The sequence below is a fragment of the Mauremys mutica genome, chromosome 4 (genome assembly GCF_020497125.1).
Source record: "Mauremys mutica isolate MM-2020 ecotype Southern chromosome 4, ASM2049712v1, whole genome shotgun sequence".
In the NCBI taxonomy this organism is placed as follows: domain Eukaryota; kingdom Metazoa; phylum Chordata; order Testudines; family Geoemydidae; genus Mauremys; species Mauremys mutica.
This window is the reverse complement of record NC_059075.1, coordinates 13927420-13954395: the sequence shown is the minus strand read 5'-3', so window position 1 is coordinate 13954395 and position 26976 is coordinate 13927420. Positions and strand designations below refer to the sequence as shown.

Sequence of the window (26976 nt, the reverse complement as noted above, 5' to 3'; positions counted from 1 at the left end):
GCATCTGAGTCTTTACCACATTTCTGGGGCTGCAAAGAAGTGGAGGCATAGGCTAGAGTGTACCAATTCCAAATTAGCTCCTCGGACACTACTAAAAAAAGGGCAGACTTACTAGGAGTACTTTCAGTTGGAAAATAACCACCTCAACTCCTCGGGGAAATGGCTGAAGAGAATGCAGTTTGGCTCTGTGTCCAGCTCTGGTACAGCCAATAAGTCCCACCGTATTTGAGCCCAGGCACCCACACGTCTCAAAGCTCACATGTGGGACACAACAATGACCCAAAATGAGGGACAGACAAAAGTTATTCATGCAACAAACATAAAACGTTGTGGGATTCATCTCTCCAGCGTCAATAACTTTCACACAATCCTTTATATCTGACAAAAACAGTTTTCAACAGTAAAGGTGAGAGAACAAGAAATTTTACTCCAGAGGGAATCCTGCACCAAAAAACCTAAAAATTCTGTGCATAATATAATAAAGTAACAATATTATCATGCCGTTTTCAATTATTTTGGTAATTTTATTTCAAAATACCTGTCAGCAAATATGTCTGTAATAATACAACAAAAAAGATTCAGGAGATGTTTTTGACAGACAGATTCCTTACCAACACTTGTATGAAAAGCACAGAAGACTTTAAGGAAATGTCTACACAGACAAGAAAAACCCACGGCTGACCAGTGCCAGCCGACTCAGGCTTGAGAGGGTCAGGCTGTGGGGGGCATTTCATTCCTGTGCAGACATCTGGGCTCAGAATAAAGCCGGAGCTCTGGAACCCTCCCACCTTACAGGGTCCAGCCCCAGTCTTCATTTGTGGGACCCTCACATCTTCAAACTCCATGGTTCAAAAGATAGGTCCAAATGCAACAACAACCAGGCTCCTGTTCCTTGATCCACTCACTGATTCACCTCAGAAGGACAAAGCAACTATTGTCCTCGCGCTCTAGAGCCAATTCAGTTTGGAAGGTCAACCCTTTTCAAGGAGGCAAACACAACACCCCCCACATTACATACAGTGGATCTAGTTAGGAAAGCAAAGACCCCTCAAGGTCATGTTGAGCCTCCGTTCCTAACGAAGTCAGCCAGCTACATGGCTTGCAGAGCAAGTCAATTCATTTTTTAAAATAAAAATTAGACACTTAAAACCTTCAAAGCAAAACAAAACAAAATTAAGATATCTGAATCTTTAGATCCCTACACATACTCCCATTGGCAAAAATAACTCCTTTTTTGAAGATGGAAATAACTGAAGTCCATTTTAAATTTAGTTTTCTGAACTACGATACTCACACTTTCAATACTTTCTTGCGAATTTCCACCTCCTTGTCAATGGCAGGGTCTTCAAAGAGCTGCACTCTGAAGTTGCTCTTCCGCAACGGCGTATCACACTCCTGACAGTTTCCAGCCCCCCGGACGAACAGCAGCTCCACACAACTCTCGCATCTGAAGAGAAAAATGAGTTACATGAAAGAGTGATGCTTAACAGTAACTGCAAGGTAAGTCTTTTCCCTGTTTATTATTTGCACATTATTTTTAATTTTGTGTGAATGAGAGTGAGAGCAAGGAAACACTCTGTGCTCATGAAAGGTGACAGCTTAACATCACTAGAAACAAACGGCCTCCATTCAAAGTACCCAAGAGCACCAGCAATGGCAATGCAAGTTTCCCTATGTTGGTCTGGTCTAAGGAAGCCTTCTCCAGGGAGTGAGGCATTTATTCTCCCTGTTTAAACCACTTGGCCTCTTTGCTGAGAATGCCAGGTAGCCTGCATCCTCACTGCAAAGTGGGGTGACCTGGATGGAAAAAGAAGGGGAGCTGGCAGAAACCCCCAGGGGTTAACTGCACTGTACACTTTTATCTGAAGGATAGTCTCAGACATCTGATAACGAAGTTGTAGCCTGCTTAAACTTGTAACAAATGTCTCCTGTCCCCCTTTCTGTATAGCCAGACAATAAGGTATCACAATCTGGCCCTAGCCCTCCCAGCGACTACAGATAGTACTGTAACAATTCTGTCACTCTGGGCCTGAGCTAGATTCAAACCAGACTCAACCACATTCAAGAGATTCTATGTCCCGTTATTACCAATACCCAGTGTTAGAGTCCCCTTATTTTTTCTGCTCATAAATTCAGAGCACTGCACATAAATATATTGTACACAGAAGCGGCATCCCCCTTCCCCGCCCCTAAAAGAATGTTTATTTCTACCACATTAACAAGTATCTTCGTTTATAACTGTCACTTGTTAAATGTCAACTAACATTTAACAACAAAAGAAGATCACACACAGGCCATGGAAACCAATACAAAATTCGAGATGTATTTGGGTACTCATATCATGCAAAATACTAGCACAGGACAACACCTGTTGCAGTCATGTCCTATTGTTGAGTGAGTGAGCGAGCGAGCACGCGCTATTTATATCTTCGGTACATTAAAGCCATGAAACAGTTGTGTACTAATGGCCAAGCTTCCCTGTCTCTTCCTAATCTCAGCCTGCCAGGCAAATGATTAGAGAGTTAAGAGAAATACTGAGACAGTTGTGAAGGATCTTGAAACAAAACTTCCATCCCGCTGAGCAGACTGGTTCCATTACTTATTGAGGCAAAGCAGGCTAGAGCAACCCAATTTTATTCTGCCTTCATTTAAGATTTGAAATTGCAGAACACTGCAATTGTAATTATTTGCTCTGATGTTACTTTGTCATTCTGCTTGTATGCTATCTTAAACACTGGCCGACTCCATTCAATTAACAAATCTTCCTCTTATTTATATTTCACACACACACACACACACACACACACACTACAATTTATCAGAGAAGGAGGGGAAAAAAAACAAAAACAAACAAACAAAAAAACTTTTTAGCACATTAGACCAGAAAAAAAAAATGATGAGCTACGGGGATTGTCAGCTCAAAAATTAAGCTTCTGTTCAAACTGTTTTGCCTACTATCATTTACAATCAACACCCATAACTGAAATAATAGAAAGACGGTGGGAAGGAAACGCTCTTTTTACCACTGTTTACTTTGTGCATGTGACAACCCAATGTGTATAGACAGTTTCATTGTTTCCTTGGTTTAAGGCAGTGAATTTTGTTTCTGTGGGTCTCTCACTACATCACCTGGTGCAGAAGAGAGGGTGGGGGAAGGGGGCAGATTTTATTTTTAAATTAGGAAAACAAGACTGCAAAGCTACAAAGATCTGCAAGCTGACCCAGGCGCTGTTGTTTTTATTATAGTATTGACTAGGGACAAACTGAGAACAGGACCCTACAGTGCCAGGCACTGTGCAAACACAGTAATACCTGAAGCAGCGGAACATCCTCCCTCCCCCCGAATTGGCTAGATTTCAAGTTCAAACTAGACCCGATACTGGAAAGCATCCTTACCTGGGAAAGCACTTAAGCAAGCACACTAGTGCTTTCCCAAATTGGGACCAGTGTCTCTTGAAAGCTAGAAAATATCTGTCCATACCAAAAGGGCGACAGGACACCTCTAGCTGGGAATTCCATTTCATGTAGTCAAGTTACCATTTCCCTCACACACCAAATCCTGCCCTCCATTACTTATATGCAACCCCTTTTGAATTCAGTAGGGGTTACAAGGGACTTTAAGGGCAGAATTTGGCACTGAGCAGGCAAAAATCTCCTGCCCAACAGCAGTATCCTCACTATCCCAGAGAATGACTACATAGAGTTGAAACTCTACACTGATCAGCCATACATGCCCTCAAGCAAAGGGAGATCTGGCCACCTTCTCAACAATTGATCACAGACACGTTTGATCTCAATAATATTCTTGTTTTATTAAAAGAAAAGAAAATCTTCTGAGATCCCATCTGACTAGTTCTCTTTGATCTCTTTGTGTACCACTAAACCCAAAGAACACATTTATAAGACAAGGACAGGCTGCAGGAAAGAGGGGATTAATTACATTTGGAAAGTGCACACAGGCCCTGATCCTGATTAGGGCCCTGCGGTGCTAGGTGTTGTACAAACAGGAAAAGAAAATACGGTTTCTGCCCCAAAAAGTTTATAATCCAAGACCTTGATCCTGCAACATGCAGACGAACTGCTGCATCCACATGGAGTCCCACTGGAGTTCTCTACAGGCACAGCAGTCAGATCAGGTGTTGCACACAGGGTGACCACCTTTTCAAAGGCAAAAGCAGGACACATGCAGGAGATGCTGCCCGCTCTGTGCCCTCCCCTCCAAGGCCCCACCCCCTGGCCAGGCCGGAAGCCGGACCGGGTTAAGAGCCGCCCAGGGAGCCTGTGCTGCTGTGGGGAGTCCCGGACTCTCCACCTGCCCTGGGCAGGGGGCCGAGGGGCCCAAGAGCAGCCCCAGTCCCATGTCTCCACCCCCGAGGCACACCACCCATGGCAGGTGGAAGGTCCAGGGCTCTCCACAGCAGCCCAGACTCCCTGGGCAGCTCTCACTACTGCCTGGCTCCAGATTCTGGCCTGGCCAGGGGGTAGGGGGAGGACTAGGAGATGGAGCAAGGGGGAGGGGGCGAAGGCCAACCTCAGTTCCTCTCCTATCCCACCGGCAAGAGGCTGGTGCCACCCCTGAGCCTCGGGCAAGCACAGAGCAGCGCCACAGGGAATCCAGGACAAGTGCTGTCCCAGAGTCATTCAGCCCAGGACTGGGACTTGAACTCTGTATTTCAGGACTGTCCAACCCATTTCGGGATGGGTGGTCACCCTAGCTGCACATTGTAGGATCAGGGCCTAAGATGACATCACAGAGTTGTCCCAAGGAGGGTCATCAATAGGCTACGCAGATTCAGACAAATGTACCATGCATCTATTCAGCAGTAATAATAATACCAGCTAGTGTAGCATTCCCTTACGTGCCCACCTTTTGACAACTCCATTTAGCAAATGGCAAGTCACTTAGCCTTTGTGTATCAGTTACTCTGCTTAATCAGGACAGGCATTTTTGGCCCCAATTCAGTAAAGCCCTTAAGCGTATGCTTAACTCCCCATTGAAGTCAGTGCTTAAGGGCTTTGCTGAATTGGGTCCTTTGTCAGGACTTCAGGGAACTAATTTAGCCTAATAATAACAGAGCTTATGGATTGCTGCTTAAATCAGGACTGTACATTTGTTCAGACTTGGATCATGCTCCCATACAAGTCAATGGCATAATTCCTAATGATCTCAGTGGGAACTGGACCCTGAATAATGATGCATTTGACAGTGACATGTGATGCTTAACCAAATAGAAAATAGATGTGAAATTGTGAACTCTGGTCTTAATTCAGAAGATGTCAAAGAAAACTATGAATTAGAGTATCATTCGCTGTCACAATATTTTATTTAAGTTTACATTTGTGTGCGTCGTAAAAAACACTTTCTTAATTGGGAGGAGTCATCCAATAGGGTATCTGGGTGGATAGGCAGTGGGGAAAGGAGTTACTAATTTCACCTAAAAATAGGTCACACAAACGTCTACAAGAGACCTGGACTCTTTACAGTAGAAGATCAGCAAGACTCAATTATCATTACAAAGGTCAACCAACATTTGTAGAATACTGGCAAAATGTACTAACAACTTTTTATCCCCCTTCAGACATGCCAAATGTTAAATGAACATCTATCTCATGCTTATAAAAGGGCCCACTCTATAATTACGCTGAGAAGTGTGACAGACCGACAACATTCTGCAATATCATGAATTAACTGTAAAGGAATGAAGATAAACTTTATGGAATTAGAGTTAATACCTTTGGGGTAAACTGTATTAAAACGCAACTGTGTATGTGTTATTGTGGCATCGTATGTATCTTCCTTAGTAAGGAGGGGGGATGCTAATGTACTTCCTCCCTTATCAACCCTTTCAAACCACTCTCCTGGAGAGGTCTGGATATATTAGAGGTGTAAATATCCGTTTAAAAAGTTAACTGGTTAAACAATTAAAATTATATTGTTTAACTGGTTAACCTGGCCCAGCAGGAGAAGAAGGACCTCGGAGTATTGGTTGATCACAGGATGACTATGAGCCGCCAATGTGATATGGCTGTGAAAAAAGGTCTTGGGATGCATCAGGCGAGGTATTTCCAGTAGAGATAAGGAGGTGTTAGTACCATTATACAAGGTACTGGTGAGACCTCATCTGGAATACTGTGTGCAGCTCTGGTCTCCCATGTTTAAGAAGGATGAATTCAAACTGGAAAAAGGTTCAGAGAAGGGCTATTAGGATGATCCGAGGAATGGAAAACCTGTCATATGAAAGGAGACAAAGAGCTTGGCTTGTTTAGCCTAACCAAAAGAAGGCTGAGGGGAGATATGATTGCTCTCTATAAATATATCAGAAGAATAAATACCAGGGAGGGAGAGGAATTATTTAAACTCAGTATCAATGTGGACACAAGAACAAATGGATATAAACTGGCTATCAGGAAGTTTAGAGTTGAAATTAGATGAAGGTTTCTAACCCTCAGAGGAGTGAAGTTCTGAAACAGCCTTCCAAGGGGAGTAGTGGGGGCAAAAGACATATCTGGCTTTAAGACTAAGCTTGATAAGTTTATGGAGGGGATGGTATAATAGGATAGCCTAATTTTGGCAATTAATTAGTCTTTGACTACTAGTGATAAATATGCCCAATGGCTTGTGATAGGATGTTAGATGGGGTGGGATCTGAGTTACTGAAGAGAATTCTTTCCTAGGTGTCTGGCTGGTGAGTCTTGCCCACATGCTCAGGGTTTAGCTGATTGCCATAGAATCATAGAAGATTAGGGTTGGAAGGGACCTCAGAAGGTCATCTAGTCCAACCCCCTGCTCAAAGCAGGACCAATCCCCAGACAGATTTTTACCCCAGTTCCCTAAATGGCCCCCTCAAGGATTGAACTTGCAACCCTGGGTTTAGCAGGCCAATGCTCAAACCACTGAGCTATCCCTCCCCCCCCGTCAGGAAAGAATTTTCCTCCAGAGCAAATTGGCAGAACCCCTTGGGGTTTTTCACCTTCCTTTGCAGCATGGGGCACAAGTCACTTGCTGGAAGGTTCTCTGCACCTTGCAGTCTTTAAACCATGATTTGAGGACTTCAGTGGCTCAGACATAGGTTTGATACAGGAGTGGGTGGTGAGATTCTGTGGCCTGCATTGTGCAGGAGGTCAGACTAGATGATCATAATGGTCCCTTCTGACCTTAAAGTCTATGATTCTATGGTCCATGGAGAGCCCCAATCCATAGGGTAAGTTGGAAGGACTGGGCCTATTGAGGCCTTATTCTGAGCTGAACTTGAAACCACAGGGAATCCTCCTCACAGGGAGTGTAAAGGACTGTTCCTGTCAGAATCCATGTTAGGGTTGGGGTGAACCCTGGTAAGCTTATTAGCATGTGTGTAGATACTTCCATTGTTTTAATGTGTTTTTTCTGTAATGTTTTTTATTATAAGAGTAAAGCAGGCTTCCTTAGAGAGCGCAGTGTGGTACCTTATAACTAGAGCAAATAAACCTATTATCAGTCTCCAAAGAGAAAGCAAGCAGATGTCCTTGAGCAACTTGTCTATGCTGGGGATAACAGTGCAGGCAGGGAATGGTGCAGCCTGGAAATACCCCAGTCAGAAGAGAAATACAAGAAACTCCACCATGAAAGGCAATGGCTGGGAAGCTGGAAGCCTGAGAGCAGGCACCCTTGCTGGACAACTGATGGGAAATACAGGTGAGGTTGCCCTGAACTGCATCAGCAAGATGGCATATTTATGAGGAATGCAAATAAAAACAACAGCTAAATGGATTTAGCATTGTGAATGCATTCACAACACTAAATTACTTTCTACACTCAACCTGAATATTTAGTTGGTAACGTACCATGTTAAAGAGGTTTTTCTCTGTTGTGCTTCAGAAACATTTTTTAGAAGTTTAAGGTTTTGTGGTGAGAACATTAGATATTTCACAAAATAAGCTCCACTTACTAGAGCTGGGCATTTATTTTGGACAAACCATCTTTAAAAAAAAACTTTCAAAAGTAAAAACTTGGGTGTGATCCAGCATTTTGTGCATCTCCCTATTGACTGTACTTGGTAGGGGTGGAAGGAATAAAGGATCAGGCCCCACTGATGCTATTCCTATGTTAAGACAAATGGAAGTAGTTCACATTTTGATGGTGCTGCATATTGTTTTAGTCTGGTTGGCTGCAGAGCAAACAAAACAGCAGCATAAAGGAAGGGCTATCTCTGTAAGCAGAAGTGCTAGAAATGCTTTTTAATGAAATCTTAGATTCTGCTGAGTACAGCAAAAGTCTGCAGAAGAAGCCTAGATCCATGGCCATAACTCATTCCTAAGAACATTTTTATGGTTTTCTTTTGTTTTTGAAGCAGAGCAGTAGAGTTGTTTTATTCGCCTTCTTTGCAAAGTTGGGGGGGGGGTTGTTTTTTTTAAAGTAGAGATGTACTTACTTTAAAAAAAAATCAAATATTTAACTACTTCTATCTGCATTTTTTCCTGGCATTTTAACCAACATTCTTCTATAGTTTCAAGTAACTTGCATTTCACCTATGAACCATTCTGCCTAGGCACAGTTCAGATAAAATGAGAACAGATCAGAACATTTATCCCAGACTTGAATCAAAACCAAAGTGGTTCAAAGGGGGGTAGGTGGAGGAGAAGTAGAGCAATTATTTTTCTCTTTTCATTTGCACTTATCTCAGAAGCCTTTCTAGTTTTCAGGTGGAGCCAGAAGAGGCGGTGCTAGGATATCAGCAGATGAGAGGTTTTGTTGTATATGTGAATAGGAAACAAGAAATCTCGTAAGAAAAGCTTGATCTAGTAAGATTTTTACCCTGATTTCCAGGCCGCAGATGCTTTATAGAAAGCTGAGCACCCTTTTAGTGCAGATAAAAAAAAAATTCCTGATTTCTAGACAGCTTTCAAAGTTACGTTGATTTCACAAGATTCACATGTGGTTAATAGCCACCCATTGTCCACGGCAGTGTCTGCTGCACATGAATACGGAGTAAAGCTGTGGCTGACTCATTACTACAGATTTGTTTTCGGAGACTGTGCCTTGTATCAGGCACAGACTGGGTTGCTGGCTACCGGGCACTGCCCAGTAGGCTGGTTCTTTCATGGACTGAAGTAGTACTCAGCTCTGTGGTTCTGAAAGATTATGGGATTTGGACCATTGCATGAACATTTTGCGGGTCACAGACCAAAAAACGGTGGTGACTGGGCCACAGGGAGGCAGGCAAGCAGTTGTGCAACAAGGCCTGGTGCTCCTGAGTAAGCAGAGCTTTTGGGAGCAGCGGATGGGACAGAGTGAAGGTGGAGTGGCTATGGGGTGGAATGGGGCAGCTCTTCCCTCCCTTCCCCACAGCCCTTAGCTCTAGGGGTTGGGAACCACTGCTCCAAGAGACTGCAGCACAGGTTGGAGAAAAACTGATATTGGGGGGGGGTTCCCCCTCCCAAAAAACCCCAAAGATTCTTTTTATTTGGTTATTTAAGTTTTTCTTTTTTAAAAATAAACCCAATTAAAATGAAATCAAATGTAATACTAAATAAGACCTTAACTTACTATAGCATCTTAAAACATTAAATAAAATAAATATGCTGAATCGATGCGTGTATCAAAAACTTGGGTTAAAAGGCTGCTTTTCTATATAAAGAAAGATGGCTTTTCCCGATTCTAACTTTTGAGGTAAAACTTCCTAAATATGGCACAATAAAAAAAAGTCATGCACTGTATTAAGGGCTTGATCTTGTGGGGAAGCCAGGGGCTGTGCTACCAGGTGCAAGAGACCTGCAATGTCATTACAGGCACTGGGACCTGGCCTCTGACTCCACCGGACACCATCATCTCTCTCATCAGGATCATCCGCTGAGCCCATGGGGGGAATCTCATATTCTTATTTTATAGCTTCTCCCTATCTGAGCTCTGATTGGCTCAGTTCTCAAATTATGAATATTATAGCTCCACCCACCATGGAAATTTACTCTCTTGCTCCTGCTAGAAACACTGAACTGCTCATTAACTACAAGCCCTTGCTTCTGGATGGCTCTGGGCATTCAAGTAAATATCCTTGCTCTGCCTCCTTGCATGGATACACAGACAGAGATACAAACAAATCAGAAATCCATTAATTTCTCAACTGCCTCCCTCTTGGTCTCTAAACAAATATAACACTGCAATGCAAAAGGCATGTGGGTAACATGAGCAGACGTCTCGGATTGTTTGTTCTTTTGTTTTTTCAGGGGGTTACATAACAAAGGAAAAGGAGCTGAGTCGGCAACCAGAAAGGAGCAACACTGGGGTCAAAGTAGGACACTATGGGAAGAAGAGACAACATTCTACAGAGCGCAGCCTCTCATGGTGATTTCAACAGCTGGAAATTGGGAGGGGGGAAAACTGCAATGGCTGCAGGTCATTTTAAAAAAAAAACCCCAACACCACTATTTGGGAATATTTTCAAGAAATTCCTGAGAGTAAGTACCTCTGGGTGAAAAAGGAACATATGCCAAATGGGAAAAGTGCAACAAAGCCATGCAAGGCCTGGTTGTCAGAATGAAGCAATATTATGAAAAATGCTCCTTAGAAGGCAGCGATGTTGAAGATGAGGTGGACATATCTGAACAATCTGGTTTACTAATTTTTGCACCATTCTTATGCACTGCCTACTGTCTCTTACTTGGTCAGTAAACGATAACTTTGATTCTGGTCATAAATGTGTGTCTTGGGTGGATTACTTATGCATTTCAACATGTGTGTGCAAAATATAATTGGTATGTTTGTTCGTTGTAGTAGTATTTATTGATTACATTTTTACTGTTACTGCTGGACTTCTGAAATGATTTTTATTGCTCAGTATAATCAAATATCCTAGATGAAGCCTTCCTGTTTAAAAGTAAAGTTGTATTAGCCATTTATGAATTTTAACATTTTTAAAAAGTATTTTTCCCCTGAAGCTATTGGTATGTTGCTACAGATAAGGGTTCAAACAGATTTAGATATTATGATTTATTAATTATTTTCCCTGCAACACTGGGTTTAGAATAAATTATATCATTTAAACAGTGGTACAAACAGCTATAGAAGTAGGAATCTTCCATTTACGATCTCAATTTTTTAAAATCAGTGCTCCGAGTGACACTCACTGACAAGGACATTTTCTTAACATTTTGCTTCAGGTTCCTTAAGCTTAGACATAAGGAGTTATGAATGCCCGTCATCTGCAACGTCTACAACTTCAGAATCATCTGCTGGTACTACCAGCAGTGCTGCAACTAAACAAACGTCAGACAGTAAATTACCTGTATAAAAGAAAGACAAAGACTTTCTTCATCGTCCAGTCAATCCATGGATGAGCTGCTAATCAGGACCAGCAAATTCCAGTGAGATTCCCTAGATGAAAGTATCTTGGATTGTTTATACAAACAAATTCTCCCCTTTGTCTTGTTCAGAAGAAACATTTCATTGACATGGTCCCGTCATTATGACCGGGCTACACTCTATCCAGTAGAGCAGACATTGTTGGAAGGTTACTGGATACAAGGTACAAGAAAGCAATTGAACAGCATGCAAAAATAATTGATGGGAAATTTGTTAATCTGAATCTTGATGGGTGGAGCAATGTACACAATGATCTGGTGATATGTGCTTGTGAGACAACAGAAGATTCCATTGTCTATCCTACAGAAGCAATTGATACAATAAGGAAATGCACAAACAGCAGAATATTCAAAGGAAGTAGCGGTAAAAGCTATAACAAACTGTGACCAAAAATTCAAGTGTATAGCTTTGTCACAGACACTGCTGCAAACGTAGCAAAGATGAGAAGAAATCTAGGAGAAGATAATGAAGGGAAATTTATAACACGTGGCTGCAGTGCTCATCTGATGCATCTTTTAGCAAAAGACTTAAGTACAACTGTAGGAATAAAGAAAAATGTTGTTGAAGTAGCAAAATACTTCTATAAACAACTGCTTTGCTTCAGCTTCACTGAACATAGCAGTAGGATGCAAAACCAGTTCTCCCCCAACGTGTACAATGAAATTCAGCGGTTAGCTGTTTTCAGCTATTTATTAAGAATTATACCTATTCTGATGACAATTCATGAAAAAAAAAATCGTGGCAAAAATAGATAGAACTATCACCCCCAAAGAAAAAGGTAGAAGATATGCTGAATATACTGAAACCTATTTCCATCCCCTTGGACAAACTTCAGAAAGATTTCTGTTGAAATTTGGAAAGGACCTCAAGAGACATTGGAGAAAGAAATAACCAACAGCAAAGTTAAACTGCAGGCAGGAAAGAAGTGAATAGATCAAGCACTTATTCCATCTAATTTTCTTGTGGATATTCTCAACCCAACGTACCAGGATAGATCCCTAACTACTGAAGAAGATGCTGTTGTTATGAAATGAGCATCTAATAAGCCACCCATCAGCCATGTCAATCATAATAAATTTCAGGGCTGGAGGTGAAACATTCAAGCAGTGCCTGTTTGCTGCTGATGTTTAAAAAAAAAAAAAAAAGTCATGCCGCTTAGCTAGTGACTGACACCAGTTCAAGACCTGGAATCAGAGTTTGTTGAAGTACTAAACAAGCTTTTGACAGCAGCAGCCTCTTCTGCAGATACAGAAAGAATATTTTCTTCATTTGGACTAATTCATTCAAAATTGAGAAAAAAAATCAATTGGGAATTGAAAAAGCAGAAAATTTTTATTCATAAACTGGAAGAGAGACAAGTTAGGAAGGAGGAGGATGAGATCTACTAGTTTTAAAAGTCTGAAGGGCAACCTCAGTAATGTAGAATGTTGTTTCATTTTGGAGAGACTTAGGTGAGTAGTTACCTAACCTCCACTCACTTTCACTTAGGCATATTTGAAAATTTTCCCAGGCTGACCTGGGAAATGCACTGACTTCAATTCTCTGTTCCTTTATTAAATCCTTTTGTTGTAAAAGTGAAAAATGTTTTGATAAGAACAGTTTATGTATCCAAAACGTTTAGTGTTCTTTTGTTTAATAAAAATAAATTGTATAATATGCTGTTTTGTGCATTTAAATTCCAGTTTCCATTCCTAATGCAGCTTAACACAAATCAAGAGCAAAATGGTATATTAATTACTATATTGTTCACTATTTTCTAACATATTAAAAAGTAAAATTAATGAGAATCTGAAAATATTAAGCTATATAATTGCTTATATAAATGTATATTGTTATAGTACACCCACCTAGGCAGCAAAAAGATGTACCAAATCTAGTGTAAATACTCAATTTAGTTGTAAATCAACACATTTTAATGGTTACATCAACCAATGAGAATGTACCTTTCTTTACAAAATAAAAGTAGTAAAAACTGATTTAATTAATCAAGGTTTTTCATTTGGAGATTGAAATCAGCAATTTACATCCATGATTTCAAGCACCTTGATGTCAATCACCCTGCTGCAAAAGAAGATACACAGTTGCTTAGTGTGTGCATGCAGGTGCTCACATATATGAACAGAGCAGAAAGAGAGGAAAGAAGGAGCATACTTTCTTTCTGTCCGGGTTCTACTGGGTCCTCAGGATGCATGGATTTTACTGTTCTCATCTGGTGAAGAAGGTATGACCTTGCAACCACTTTGGCGCTCAGGGACATTGGGCTAGGTAGTTAAAACACTTTAATTTGGCAAGTAAATGAACCATTCACACTGGTAGTTCACATACAGTCTTGGGAATAGAGTTCCTCAGGGCAATGACAAGCACAATTTTGGTTCCAGTCAATCAGAATCATAGTTCGACTTTAAACAGAATACAAAAAGCAGACCCAGTTACATACTTTATAAGCTACCTTAAGCTGTCTGCACGACTCCTCTTGCCAGCCCCCAGTGATGAACTCTGGGTGGCAGAATCTCTCACACACCATTTTTCACTTTCACAATTCTTGTGAGACTCCCAGACAGCCTAATCTTTATTCTGACTTTAAAAGAATTCAGTGTATGGTACTTTTACTGGATCTGTATTATATCAATTCTTATTGTCATCTGCCAAATTTTATGACCATATGAATACTTAACAACAACAAAAAAACGAGAGAGAGATCGACACTTCTTCCCTTGTTTCATTATTTGCTTGGTCCGGCTAGTCCTGCACTATTTCCCTAGAGAGAAATGACCGAGTGAATCCAAATATCTGTAGGTACATGTCTGCTTAAAACCCTATTCTTCTAAAACTGCTTACATATTCAAATTATTCTGCAAATACAGAGCAGCTCATCTCACATATAAAACATAGCAGACTGGGCAGTGCTGAGAGCACCTCAGCCTGCTGAATGGTGATTTAAGTGAAATGGTATATTAATTGTAGCAAAAACATCTGCACCACTCATTAATGTGTCAGTGTTTCCATTATAAATGTATTGCCAATGGCTTGAACTTTGCCATAAGAATTTGCTGTGGGCTGGAACTTGGCTCATGCTTTCTTAGCACACTTGAGCCATTTTGTTTTTTAAGCAGCATTAGGAAAGAGTCTTGTGTTATTAACTGGAGAAGGGAGTGGGGAGAGAAGGAGATAAATATTATTGTACATTACAGATTTTAAAAAAATGTTCTTAATGAGAGGTTACTATCTAGACAATTAGTCCCATAATCTAAAAATGAGGAACAATCAGTGCAGTAGATGGTAGTGTCAATGGATTGTGGTACCAGTTGAGTCAAACTCTCAAATGTTTACAGAGTATCTAAATATGTGTTTGCTTGACAATTCCAAAGAAGTAATTACAGCATCAGGAAATAAGTGCTTTCACAATGACTGTGCATACCAGAATGCATACAAAATTTACCCAATACACCGGAATAACTACTTCAAATCCATTACAGCCTAGTGGGCAAATACAAGCAAATAACTCCTTTTGTACCTGTTGCTAGTTCTGAATAAGATCTTGGCAAGTTTTCAGGGTTTTCTATCAATTACAAGAAATCCATCACTCAAAAAAAAAAAATCACCTGTCTATGGCCCCATCAAGCTAATTTATTTACCCGGACAGCTAACAAGAGTTAGTAGCTGTCCACTTCACAAATGACCTTTTAACAAATACGGAAGAGCATTTTCAGTTACAAACGTCTCTATTTTTGTCCTGAACTCAGCTCCTTAACTCATTTAAGCTGTGGTCCGATTCAAATATTGTCCATGGGCTCACATGAGCCAAGGCAAACATGCTTATTGTTTAAGATCATGTATAGAGCTTCTAATGCAAGACACTTAGGTTCCCCCCCGCCAATTCCTGCATCGTGAGAAACTTCCACACCATCCTGTGCATTTGTTTGTTCTTATGCCACTCCTGAAGGTTTTACAAATTGTTTGCTTACTTATTTTGCACATCCACTCGGTCATGCAAAAACACCCAAAATGCAAGAAATAGTCAGACATTTAAAAATTAGGGCTGTCAAGCGATTTAAAAAAAATTATCGCCATTAATCACGCTGTTAAACAATAATAAAATACCATTTATTTAAATATTTTTGATGTTTACATTTTCAAAATATATTGATTTTAGTTACAACACAGAATACAAAGTGTACAGTGCTAACGTTATTGCATCTGCACTGTAAAAAAAATAGTATTTTTCAATTCACCTAATACAAGTACTGTAGTGCAATCTCTTTCTCATAAAAGTTGAATTTACAAATGTAGAATTATGTACAAAAACCAGCATTCAAAAATAAAACAAAACAAATGTAAAATTTTAGAACCTGCAAGTCCACTCAGTCCTACTTCTTGTTCAGCCAATCGCTCAGACAAACAAGTTTGTTTACATTTGCAGGAGTTTGTTTACATATGCCCGGTTCTTGTTTACAATGTCGCCTGAGAGTGAGAACAGGCATTCTCATGGCACCATTGTAATCGGACTTGCAAGATATTTACGGGCCAGATGCACTAAAGATTCATATGTCCCTTCATGCTTCAACCACCATTCCAGGGGACACGCGTCCATGCTGATAACAGGTTCTGATCGATAAGAATCCAAAGCAGTGCAGACCGACGTTCATTTTCATTATCTGAGTCAGATGCCACCAGCGGAAGGTTGATTTTTATTTTTTGGTGGTTCAGGTTCTGTAGTTTCTGCATTGGAGTGTTGCTCTTTTAAGACTTAGAATCATAGAATATCAGGATTGGAAGGGACCTCAGGAGGTCATCTAGTCCAACCCCCTGCTCAAAGCAGGACCAATTCCCAACTAAATCATCCCAGCCAGGGCTTTGTCAAGCCTGACCTTAAAAACCTATAAGGAAGGAGATTCTACCACCTCCCTAGGTAACCCATTCCAGTGCTTCATCCCTCTCTGAGTGAAAAAGCTTTTCCTAATATTCAACCTAAACCTCCGCCACTACAACTTGAGACCATTACTCCTTGTTGTGTCATCAGGTATCACTGAGAACAGTCTAGATCCACTTCTGAAAGCATGCTCTACAATTCATCCCTATCAGGTTTTGGAAGGCACTTCAGATTCTTAAACCTTTGGTCGAGTGCTGTAGCTATCTTTAGAAATCTCACATTGGTATCTTCGTTGTGTTTTGTGAAATCTGCAGTGAAAGTGTTCTTAAAATGAATATGTGCAGAGTCATCATCCTAGACTACTATAATATTAAATATATAGCAGAATGCAGGTAAAACAAAGCAGGGGATCTACAATTCTCCCCCAAGGAGTTCAGTCACAAATTTAATTAACGCATTATTTTTTTAAATGAGCGTCATCAGCATGGAAGCATGTCCTCTGGAATGGTGGCTGAAGCATGAAGGGACATACTAATGTTTAGCATATCCAGCATGTAAATACCTTGCAATGCTGGCTACAAAAACTGCCATGCATATACCTGTTTACAACATCACCAGAAAGAGAGAACAAGAAGCAGGCAGCATTTTCTCCTGTAAATGTAAACAAACTTGTTTGTCTGAGCGATTGGCTGAACAAGCAGTAGGACTGAGTGGACTTGTAGGCTCTGAAGTTTACATTGTTTTGTTTTTGAGTGCATTTATGTAACAACAACCAACAACAAAAATCTACATTTGTAAATTGCACTTTCATGACAAAGATTGCACTACAGTACTTGTATGAGGTAAACTGAAAAATACAATCTTATTTTTAATAAAAAATAATGTATTCTGTGTTGTAATTGAAATCAAAGTATAAAATATATATGAAAGTGTAGGAAAACATCCAAAATATTTAATAAATTTCAGTTGGTGTTCTATTGTTTAACAGAGCAATTAAAACGGCGATTAACTGTGATTACTTTTTTTAATCGTGATTTTTTTGAGTTAATTGCATGAGTTAACTGCGATTAATCAACAGCCCTATTAAAAATAAAATCAAAGAAGGTTATGGAGCTTACAACAATGATAAATATTCAACTTAACAATAAGTTAAAAGTGAGGCCCATTTCTTTGACTTATGCTCTGTTTTTCAACAGAATTAGCTACTTCAAAAAATATGCACCTATGAAGGCGAGTAACTGGGACTACAAGACTCAGTTCTAATGACAGATATTTAACTACAAAACAACAGAAGGATCAAGCTGGTAAAATGTGCGATTTTCAGAGTGCTGGCCACAATTTTCAGGCATGACCACAGATTTTGGGTGCCCAACTTGTGATTGGGAAGGTGCTTAACATTATATGAAAACTCGGGACCTTTCGGGGCAACTGAAGTTAGGCACCCAAAAACACACTTTTGAAAACCATGGCCCATATCCCTCCCACCTTGGGGAGGAGCCCTCAGCTAGGCCCAAATTAAACAAGGCCTGTGCTTAATTTTAAGCCTGAAAGTAAGAAATCCAACTGTTTCCTTAAATCATGCAAGTAACAAGAGATTTTATAAATATTTATGATTTGCAAAAAACAAAAATGGGATCAGGGAAAAGTCTGGCAAGGCAAGCACTGTACGGTACCAGGCACATCATCAATCCTCAACAAAGCATAGGGCAGGGAAGAATGTTTACAAACTTGTTTTGCTACTATAACCGTTATTTTGTTTGTAAAGATTGTGTCACGGTGGCAGAGTAGATAGCGCTTTTACACTACCCTAAGTGACCTGGCTGGACTCACAAAATGAGTCAGTGGCAGAACCAGGAATGGCATCTGAGGGCAAAATTCTGGCCCCACTGAAGTTAATAGCAAAACTCTTCAGATCTTTTATGTGGCATAAAGGGGCCATAATAGCCCCAGTTCCACCAAGGAGACGATTCCTTTCCAGCACAAGCATGGCAAAAGCCAGCTGTATGGCTGCCGTCCTGGTTCACAGGCAGGGCTACAGCTGACAGCACTATGGAAATTCCCAGCAGTCCTGGGGCCCATAGGAGAGGCTGCTCTAACTCAGATAGGGCCCTGGGGCCTCTCCAACCATCAAAGCAGCCCAGGATCAAAAGGGCGCAAAACGCAGCTAAGAGTCTCTTTAGACCTCCCTTCTCCTAAGCTGGGAATTCCAGGCTGTGCTTCTTACAAGCCCAGCACAGAATCTCACCCCAGCTGTTTTGTTTTCTGCTGTTACCTAAATTGGTCTGCCGTATGTTTTGCACGACCAGCTTTTGCAAGACTTTTTCAGTTTGGTCCTAAGAAGAAAGAGCCTCTGAGATAAACCAGTTTCTTTCCTTCATTATTTCAGGATACACTAAGCTGCCGGAACAACACACCCCTTGGGACAGATGGAACACATCACAGGAAATACAAGGGCAATGGATGGAGCAACAGACAATGGATGAAGCAGGAATTTTAGATGCTGCTAAAAATAAAGGAGTTGAAAGGCACATCACAGCATTGCTACATATACTGAATGGAAGGTGCAAGATTACAGTTATGAGTTACTCAGTAGCATTTAGCAAGTTGAATCCAGGGATGGCTACAACTTGGGAAGGAAACTAGTAAATGTAGAGAAAAAATATTAATTTCTGTGAAGAAAACTTTATATAGACATCTTAACCTGTTAATTTGTCTGAAAATTAACAGGATACGACAAATAGCTCAGCAACCATTACTGTCCTTCCCTTAAGGCAGTGTCCACTCCCGGTGGATTGCGGGCAGATTACATGAGCAGTCAGAGGGGGGCACAACTTAAAAAGTTTGGGAACCACTGCCTTAAGGTCATAACATTAGGAGATACTTCCTAACCACCTAATTGTAGATGTAAGCTGGTCTTTCATAGACCATATCCCAGAGACCCCACTCTCCCATCAATAGCCTGGAATTAACTCACCCAGCTTCCAAAGCAACAGCATGGGTACCCTGCACACATCACATCACATCACAGCTATCTCCAGAACACTAGATACCTAAAGCTGCATTCTTCTTTCTAAGCACTTATCAGCTATTGGATTCCCAGTCAAGGGCACTATGCAAAGTCATTTGCCTGACTTTAAATACATGATACTAGAATATGGAAGAAAGCTAAATAAGTCACTGTTTTTATATCTTAAAACCAGGGCTTCGGAGCGGAGCCCGAGCCCGGAGCAGCAGGTTTTTGCCTGGAGCTGGAGCGGAGCCAGAGCACAACTCCAAAACCCTGCTTAAAACAGGAGGAAAAAAAAAAGTTGACACATTTGTGACATGTAAGTAACATGGATTCAACTTCTACTAGTTAAAAAAGAAATAGCTTAATAGCAAGCCTAAAATAATTCATTTGGATTTCTTCTCTCCCGAGTCTGCAGCCACAACACCTTGTGCTATGATCTCTCATATCTCACAGGCTAAACAAGGCTGATCACGTCAGTACATGTACTGCAGGATGTGGTGTGGATGATTCAGCAAGTGGTATTCTTCCTTCTGAATCCGTACCAGATCATTGTCTCAACATGGTTTTAGGGGCTACATGGCTACCAGAGCTCTGTCTTTCACATGAGACAGCAGAGGTACTAAGCACTTTTAGTCATTAAAGATCCCATAGTACTTTCCATAAGTGTAGTGGTGGCAACCCAAGTTTCCAGACCAAATTCCAAAGCTGGTAATTATGCCTTGCTTCCCTAAATTCCCCCTGGAGTTTCAGCTCGAGATGGCATTCTTCATTTCCTGTCCTAAACCACTGGGAGAGCTGCTTGCTGAACAACAGTTGTGTTAAGTATCAGAGGGGTAGCCGTGTTAGTCTGGTTCTGTAGAAGCAGCAAAGAATCCTGTGGCACCTTATAGACTAACAGAAGTTTTGCAGCATGAGCTTTCGTGGGTGAATACCCACTTCTTCGGATGCAAGCAGTTGTGTTCACTACGGAAGTGGCCGTGTGTCACAAGTGGGTGAAGTGATCACTATACATGTGACACTAACTTCGTCTAATGGTTTATAAACGGTAAAATCCTTAGGTGCAAAGTGCCTACAAAGTATTATTATTATTTAGAACTACAATAAATCTTAACGCAAACTCTAACTCACTACTATAACTAATAAAGATACAATTTTAAAAAAATACTATACAATAAATAGAAAGCTCTCACATTAGAGAAAAACCCAGAATAGAAAATGGGGTGGGAAAGTTTCCTTATTCATTTCATAAGGAAACACTGATTGAACATGTTTACTATTCAAATACATACAGGAGCTTCTCTTGCCGACACAGCTACTACCACACACGGAGGTGGTTTTATTATCCTGCTGGCACAGAGCGTCTTCACCAGACATGCAGCTGCACTGCTATAGCACTTCTAGTGTAGACTAGCCTTAAGTCCCACTGACTATGGGTATGTCTACACTACCCGCTGGATCGGCGCGTAGTGATCGATCTATTGGGGATTGATTTATCGCCTCTAGTGTAAAAATCGATCCAATAGCTCTGCCGTCGACTCCGGAACTCCACCGCGGCGAGAAGCGGAAGCGTAGTTGATGGGGGAGTGGCAGCAGTCAACTCGCTGCCGTCCTCACGGCCAGGTAAATCGACCTAAGATACGCCAACTTCAGCTACGCTATTCAGGTAGCTGAAGTTGCGTAGCTTAGGTCAACTCCCTCCCTAGTATAGACCTAGTCTAACTTTTGAAAATAGGAGTTAGGTGGCTCTTGGAAATTTGACCGACAGTCAATACGAATACCTGTTGATCCAGAGTCTCAATATCTGTCAGCCTTTTAAACATAGGACACAACCTGCAGAAGGAAACAAACTCAAGACTTCTATGACAAGAGCTGTTAGTTGGTTTTAAGCTTGTTTAAACAACGGGGAGTGATTTCTTAGACAAGGGCCTTGAAAACATAACAGCTAAAAATTACCTTTAAAAAAAAATCCCTATCTTCCAGCTATATGTGGTGGACTGGAGAGTGTTTTTAAAACATAGTTATTACCGTTGGTAAAAAGCAGCAAAGTATACAACTGTAGTATTACCATAATTATTTTTAACTGATGATTTAACTGGAATTATTTTGTCTTCATTTTGAAAAGGAAGCAGATGATTATCTCCCTGCCCTCAAGCTGTCTTCTTCCAAGGTTGAAAATAGATTTAAATAAATAAGTAAATAAATAAACTGCATTGAGTCACAAAAATGGAACATGTTTCTGCTCAGTCCCATATAACAGCACACAAAGGTCTTTAGCAGGCATAAGGACAAACACCTCAGCAGATGTAGTTTTGAAAGATATGATATTTTGAAAAGTTATATTGATGTGAACAACGAACTTGACAGTGCAGATTACTCTTGCTATGTGAATAAGATTTCTTTTCAAATTGAGAGACTTAGCTTGATTCATATTTTGTATCTGATTTTAATTTTTTCAAAAGGTCTGACAAAAAGGTAGATTTGTAGATGTCTAATTCCAATTGCGTGTGGGGCGGTATTATGCGGAAGTTAAAAATTCAGGAGAGATAGCTTTAATATACCAGAGAGATACCTAACAAAATCCTGCAAGGGTTTGCTATGCAATAACAAAACATGTCCCAGCAAAATGTCCTCTTCAGCATAATGCCACAGCACACACTTTTAGAATTAGGGATCTACAAATCTACCTTTGTGTCAGATCTTAAAAAAAAAAAAAATTATACACATACATACACATACACACACACAGTAAAATCAGATACAAAATAAGAATCCAAGAACCAAACTAAGTCTCACAATTTGTTGGAGAAAAAAAAAATAAAAAAAAAAACCCACACTTTTATTGACATAGCAAGAGTAATCTTCCCCTTCATGCTTGTCATTTGCATCATATGTTACCAGAAGTTGCGTGTCCAAAAAGCTCTTGACAACAAGGCATAATGTCATTCTCCATAAACAGCAAAGTTTGTGGAGCTTCGGAAGAGGTAAGTCACGATATTAAAAAGTTACGCATTTACTTTTTAAGAGTTGTAAGCACTTATGTAAGATTTATTGCATCTCCTTTCTAGCTAATTTCTCCCCACCCTCTATTCTTTGCTTCGCTGTTTGCTAGGAGTTTGGTAGAATGTTCTTACTACAGGAGCAACTTAGACACATTTTCATTTCATTTTGGAGCCTCTTGCTCAATGTGCAGCTTTAACAGACATGGCCTCCCCCATTTTCACATAATCCCAAAGTACCCATTATCACATCATCTTTTCTCAGTATGACATTCAAATACAGAACTTGCTTCACTGCTTCAGAAACAATGGAGGCCTTAAGAATGCAGAAGAACACAGAAATGATAAATATCTCAAGGATGCCTTCATTCTTTAAGTGCCCTAGAACATACAGCCTGTGTCCAGTGAAATGATACTCACAGAGTTGGTCATTGTTTTATGAAATATCTATTTGCTTATTACACAAAACGCACTCATTTAACATGGTACTTTGCTACTTTACCTTTGGGGTGGGGGAGTGCTGAGAATTTGACCTACATACAACTCAGTGGAGAATGTTCTCTTGTATCACAAAAATACGTAATTTTTTCCAACAAAAAAAAATTGTATCCTCTTGAGATTAAACTTTAAAAATAAATAGCAACTATTTGAGTGTGATAAACTGAGACCAGTGTGTCAATTCCTACTACTTTTTTATAGCTGCAATATTTTAGGACCCCGTTCAGTGGGAGTATTTGCTGTGTAAGGTTCTAAATAAAAGTAAGAGTGGGATAATCAAACCATTCATTAGAAAATCAGATATCTCAGCCATTTCCAACAGATTTTAGGAACTGAAGCCCAGATCCTCAAAAAGGTATTTAGGTGCCTATTTCAGGATCTGGGCCCAAAAGCCCAACCCAATTCACAGTGAAGTCAACAGGAGAAATCCCCTGGACTTCACCACTTGAAGAATCAGTAGATTCATTGCTTGCGATACCAAAAAGGCAGCACAAACCATTTCTCCCATCGCTGTTGCACATGCGTAACAGCAATATCACAATGCAGATTCTATTATGCAATCGTGCTTCTGAAAAATGAAAACCTGTTGGGTTAGAGGGACAATCAGTTACAACAAAGGGATGGGGAGGGAACTGCAAAAAGACATGAAACGGAAGCTGGAGCAAGATGGATTGATTTAAATCTAGGCGATATTTTATCACCAAATGGAAAGCCTCGATTTTAATCAACTTTTCCCACTTGTACTTCAGTTATCTTCTAAAGAAAGAGGCACTCTCATTGGCTGATGTAACCATTAAAACATAAGCCTTTTCACTAGATTTGGTACATCTTTTTGCTACCTAGAAGGGTACACTCTAACTGTATACATTTATTTAAGCAATTATATAGCTTGATATTTTCAGATTACTACTTGTACATTTTTAGTATGTTAGAAAATAGCGAATGATGTGTTGCTTATTTACTAGATAATTAACTTTTTACTCATGGTGTGTGTCAAGCTGGCAACTGGTATTTAATTAAATACACAAAACAGCATATAAAAATTTTATTAAATAAAACAAGCCCCTAATACTGTACATGGCCTACTGTGCCACATTAGGAAGCGTGACCTTAAAAAAAATTCAATTTTTTTCCCCTGCTTCTTTCTTTAAAAGAAAAACAGCCTTAAACTCAGTTTTTTTAATAAAGGCTCATAAATTCAGCTCTCTCTTTTTTTATTTAAAATATTTTAAAAGGTTATAATAATTTCAGGCCTTAACATATTTTGTATTAAATTTAGATTTTAAAGATAGATCTGTTTAAAAGAAAAAAAACTTATAATTTAAACAAGTCCATTATTTTAAATCAATTTTTATCCACCCTGAGCTGGAGTAATCCATTATAAACACACAAGTATTTTGCATATCATTATTTGGGGGATCTGGTGAAATAAATCACTCAACATTTCCTTTTGTCATTTGAAGAGTCCAGAATTCCTGGAAGGAATTACAACCATGCTATGAACAACTGGAGGCAGGTTACTCCCTGTAGTCCAGATTCTGATGCACTGTGCAGCATAAATAAGGGTCTTATTTCACAGCTGAAGTCTGTAGGGCTGCCTGTGGAGTAAAAGTACCAGTCAAAGTGAGTACGGGAATCAGAACCTGGCCCAGTGCAGTTACACTATGATTATAAATTATTTCAGACCATGGTAGAGCTTCTTTTCGTTTTACCTAAATATCAGCTCAGCAGGGAGAAACAGTAAGAATTAGACCCAGCTGCTAGGTACTCTGATAACACTACATTAACTCCTCTGTAATTGTATTATAGAATGCGAGATCTGTATAGAACAGGGGTTGGCAACCTACGGCACACGTGCTGAAGGTGGCACACGAGCAGATTTTGCCTGGCATACAGCTGCCAGCCGGGGTCCCGGCTGCCAGCCCCACTCAGCCCGCTGCCGGCTGAGTGAATGGAACCCCAGGCTGGGAGGAGGATGAGCGAGGCCGGCGGCCGGGACCCCAGACCGGTGGCAGGCACTCCCCCCGGCTCTCCCCTCACTGTGCTCGGGTTCTGTGGCTCCCGGGAGTGTGAGCCGCTGGGGCGTGGGGCCCTGAGCCTGCTGCGGGAGGGGCAGCAGCGGCTCACACTCCCGGGAGCTGCAGGGCACACAGGGACCGCTGCCCGCATGATTGGATGGGGCGTGGGAGTCCTGGGGGTCTGTGTGGGGGCAGGGGTGTGGATAAGGGTTGGGGCAGTCAGGGGACAAGGGGGGGGAGGGGGAAGGTCTGACAGGGCCAGTCGGTGTGGGAAGTGGGATGGAGTGGATGGGGGCAGGGCTCTCCCCTCTTTTTTGATTGTTGAAATATGGTAACCCTAAGAGAGGCGGGTGCTGGGGGGCGCATGGGGGCTGGTGCCCGTATACATCTACTGCAGCCGGCAGGAGCCCCCGGGGGGATGCCGGGCCGCAGCCTGGGCAAGAGGGGCGGGGGGGGCGCAGCTGCTCCCTGCTAGCGGCACTGCCTTTGCAGGGCTGCTGCCCCCCTGCACCGTGCCGGCTCCTCCATGGCTGGGACTCGCTGCTGCTGCAAGCGGGACGCTATGGCTCTCTGGTGCCTCCGGAAGGCGGCTCCTCCCTGCCGAGCTGCTGCAGCAGCCCAAGCCCGGCAAAGCCAGTGACTGGACTTGGGGGGGGGGGCAGCGGGGTGGAGTGGGGAGGGCTCGTGGAGGGGCCATGCACCCTCCAGGGGAGTTCAGGGGGCAAGGAGGGGGGAACCTGGTCTGGGGTGAGCCCCTGGGTGCAGCTGGCCCCTGGGGTCTATAAAGGCTCGTTGGGATTTGCCCTTCAGTGAACCGATGTGCGGCGGGGGGGGGGGGGGCGGGCGGGAAGACACGACACACAAGGTGGAAGTTTCGCCTAGGGCACAAAATATCCTTGCACCGGCCCTGCCCCTGCTTAAGAATCACTGCACTAAACTGATAAGATCTTCATTTTAATTTAAAATTATTTTTAAAAAAAACGTGTTTACTTTATATAAAACAGTTTTTAGACTTATAGAAAGAGACCTTCTAAAAAAACATTAAAATGTATGACTGGCACGCAAAACCTTAAATGAGAGTGAATAAATGAAGACTCGGCACCCCACTTCTGAAAGGTTGCCAACCCCTGGTATAGAATATTCAAATACAGCCTTTTATTTAGGATTGCTATAACCATGTTAAAAGATACACACAGGTTATATAGTTTCTTATCCAAGAAACACATTGAATAGAATTTTTTCCTACTGTTTAACTAAATCACATGCAATGAAGATATTTCTTCAAATTATTAGGAACCATAAAAAACCATGTAACCAACCTGCAACAACCACCGCCTGCATCGGATTTCACAAGAAAGGGGAGAAATGGCCTAGGAGTAAGTAGCAACCCACCACTGGATGAGAAATGGATAGTATGTGACAAACGGACGCAAAGGATCACACATGATGTATAACCCTACTCTATAGTGGGGCTATAGTCACCCTTGACAGATACCCAAGAGTCTGTCTTTTCCTTATACTTTGACAACGCTTGCCTAACTCGTCATACCACTAATGTATGCAATTCAATCAGACTCTTCTCCAAAGCCATCACAGAGTAGATTTTTTTTCTGATCATTAGAGGCTTTTGGCAGCATTTCAGTAATTAAAAAGTTCAGATGTTATGGACACTGGAATTTTTCCCTCCCCTTTTTACACCTCACAGAGCAGTCAAAGCTAGGGTGACCAGACAGCAAGTGTGAAAAATCGGGACAGGGGTGGGGGGATAATAGGCACCTATATAACACAAAGCCCCATGTATCAGGACTGTCCCTATAAAATCGGGACATCTGGTCACCCTAGTCAAACCAGCCAGCAGCCTAGCCCATTTTACAGACCAGGCCTTTCCCTCCCAAACCTGACGCAACTCCCACTGGAGGCAACCACCAACAATTTCAAAGGTGACTTCAGATTTAGGATGCCCTACTAAAGAAGGCTTGAAGGGTGGGTGCTCAGCACTTTTTAAAAATGAAGCGCCTTCGATATCTCCAAGTTGGCTATCCAAAAATCAGTCACCACCGAAGACCTTGGACCATGCAAGTTACATGTGTGCAGTTTCCTCTGGTATGTAATGAATATCTAAAGATGTGACAAGAACCCAGAACATTAACTGGATACAACCATCCACTAATGGGCCCGATCCTGCAAGCGTCACACAAACAGTAACATTAATGTCAATAGGAATACCCTTACAAACAAAGGGCAACTTG

The 26976-nt window shown here is 41.3% G+C and overlaps 1 protein-coding gene across 3 annotated transcripts in view; it reads right to left on the bottom strand.

Annotated features, from left to right (window-relative positions):
- The window catches only part of MNAT1 (MNAT1 component of CDK activating kinase), a 188868-nt gene that overhangs the window by 135339 nt on the left and 26553 nt on the right, over positions 1–26976 (bottom strand). For all 3 annotated transcript variants that reach the window (XM_045017188.1, XM_045017189.1, XM_045017187.1), the window contains exon 2: positions 1295–1447. In XM_045017188.1, the coding sequence (XP_044873123.1) occupies positions 1295–1447 (153 nt within the window). The remainder of the gene's footprint in view (positions 1–1294; positions 1448–26976) is intronic.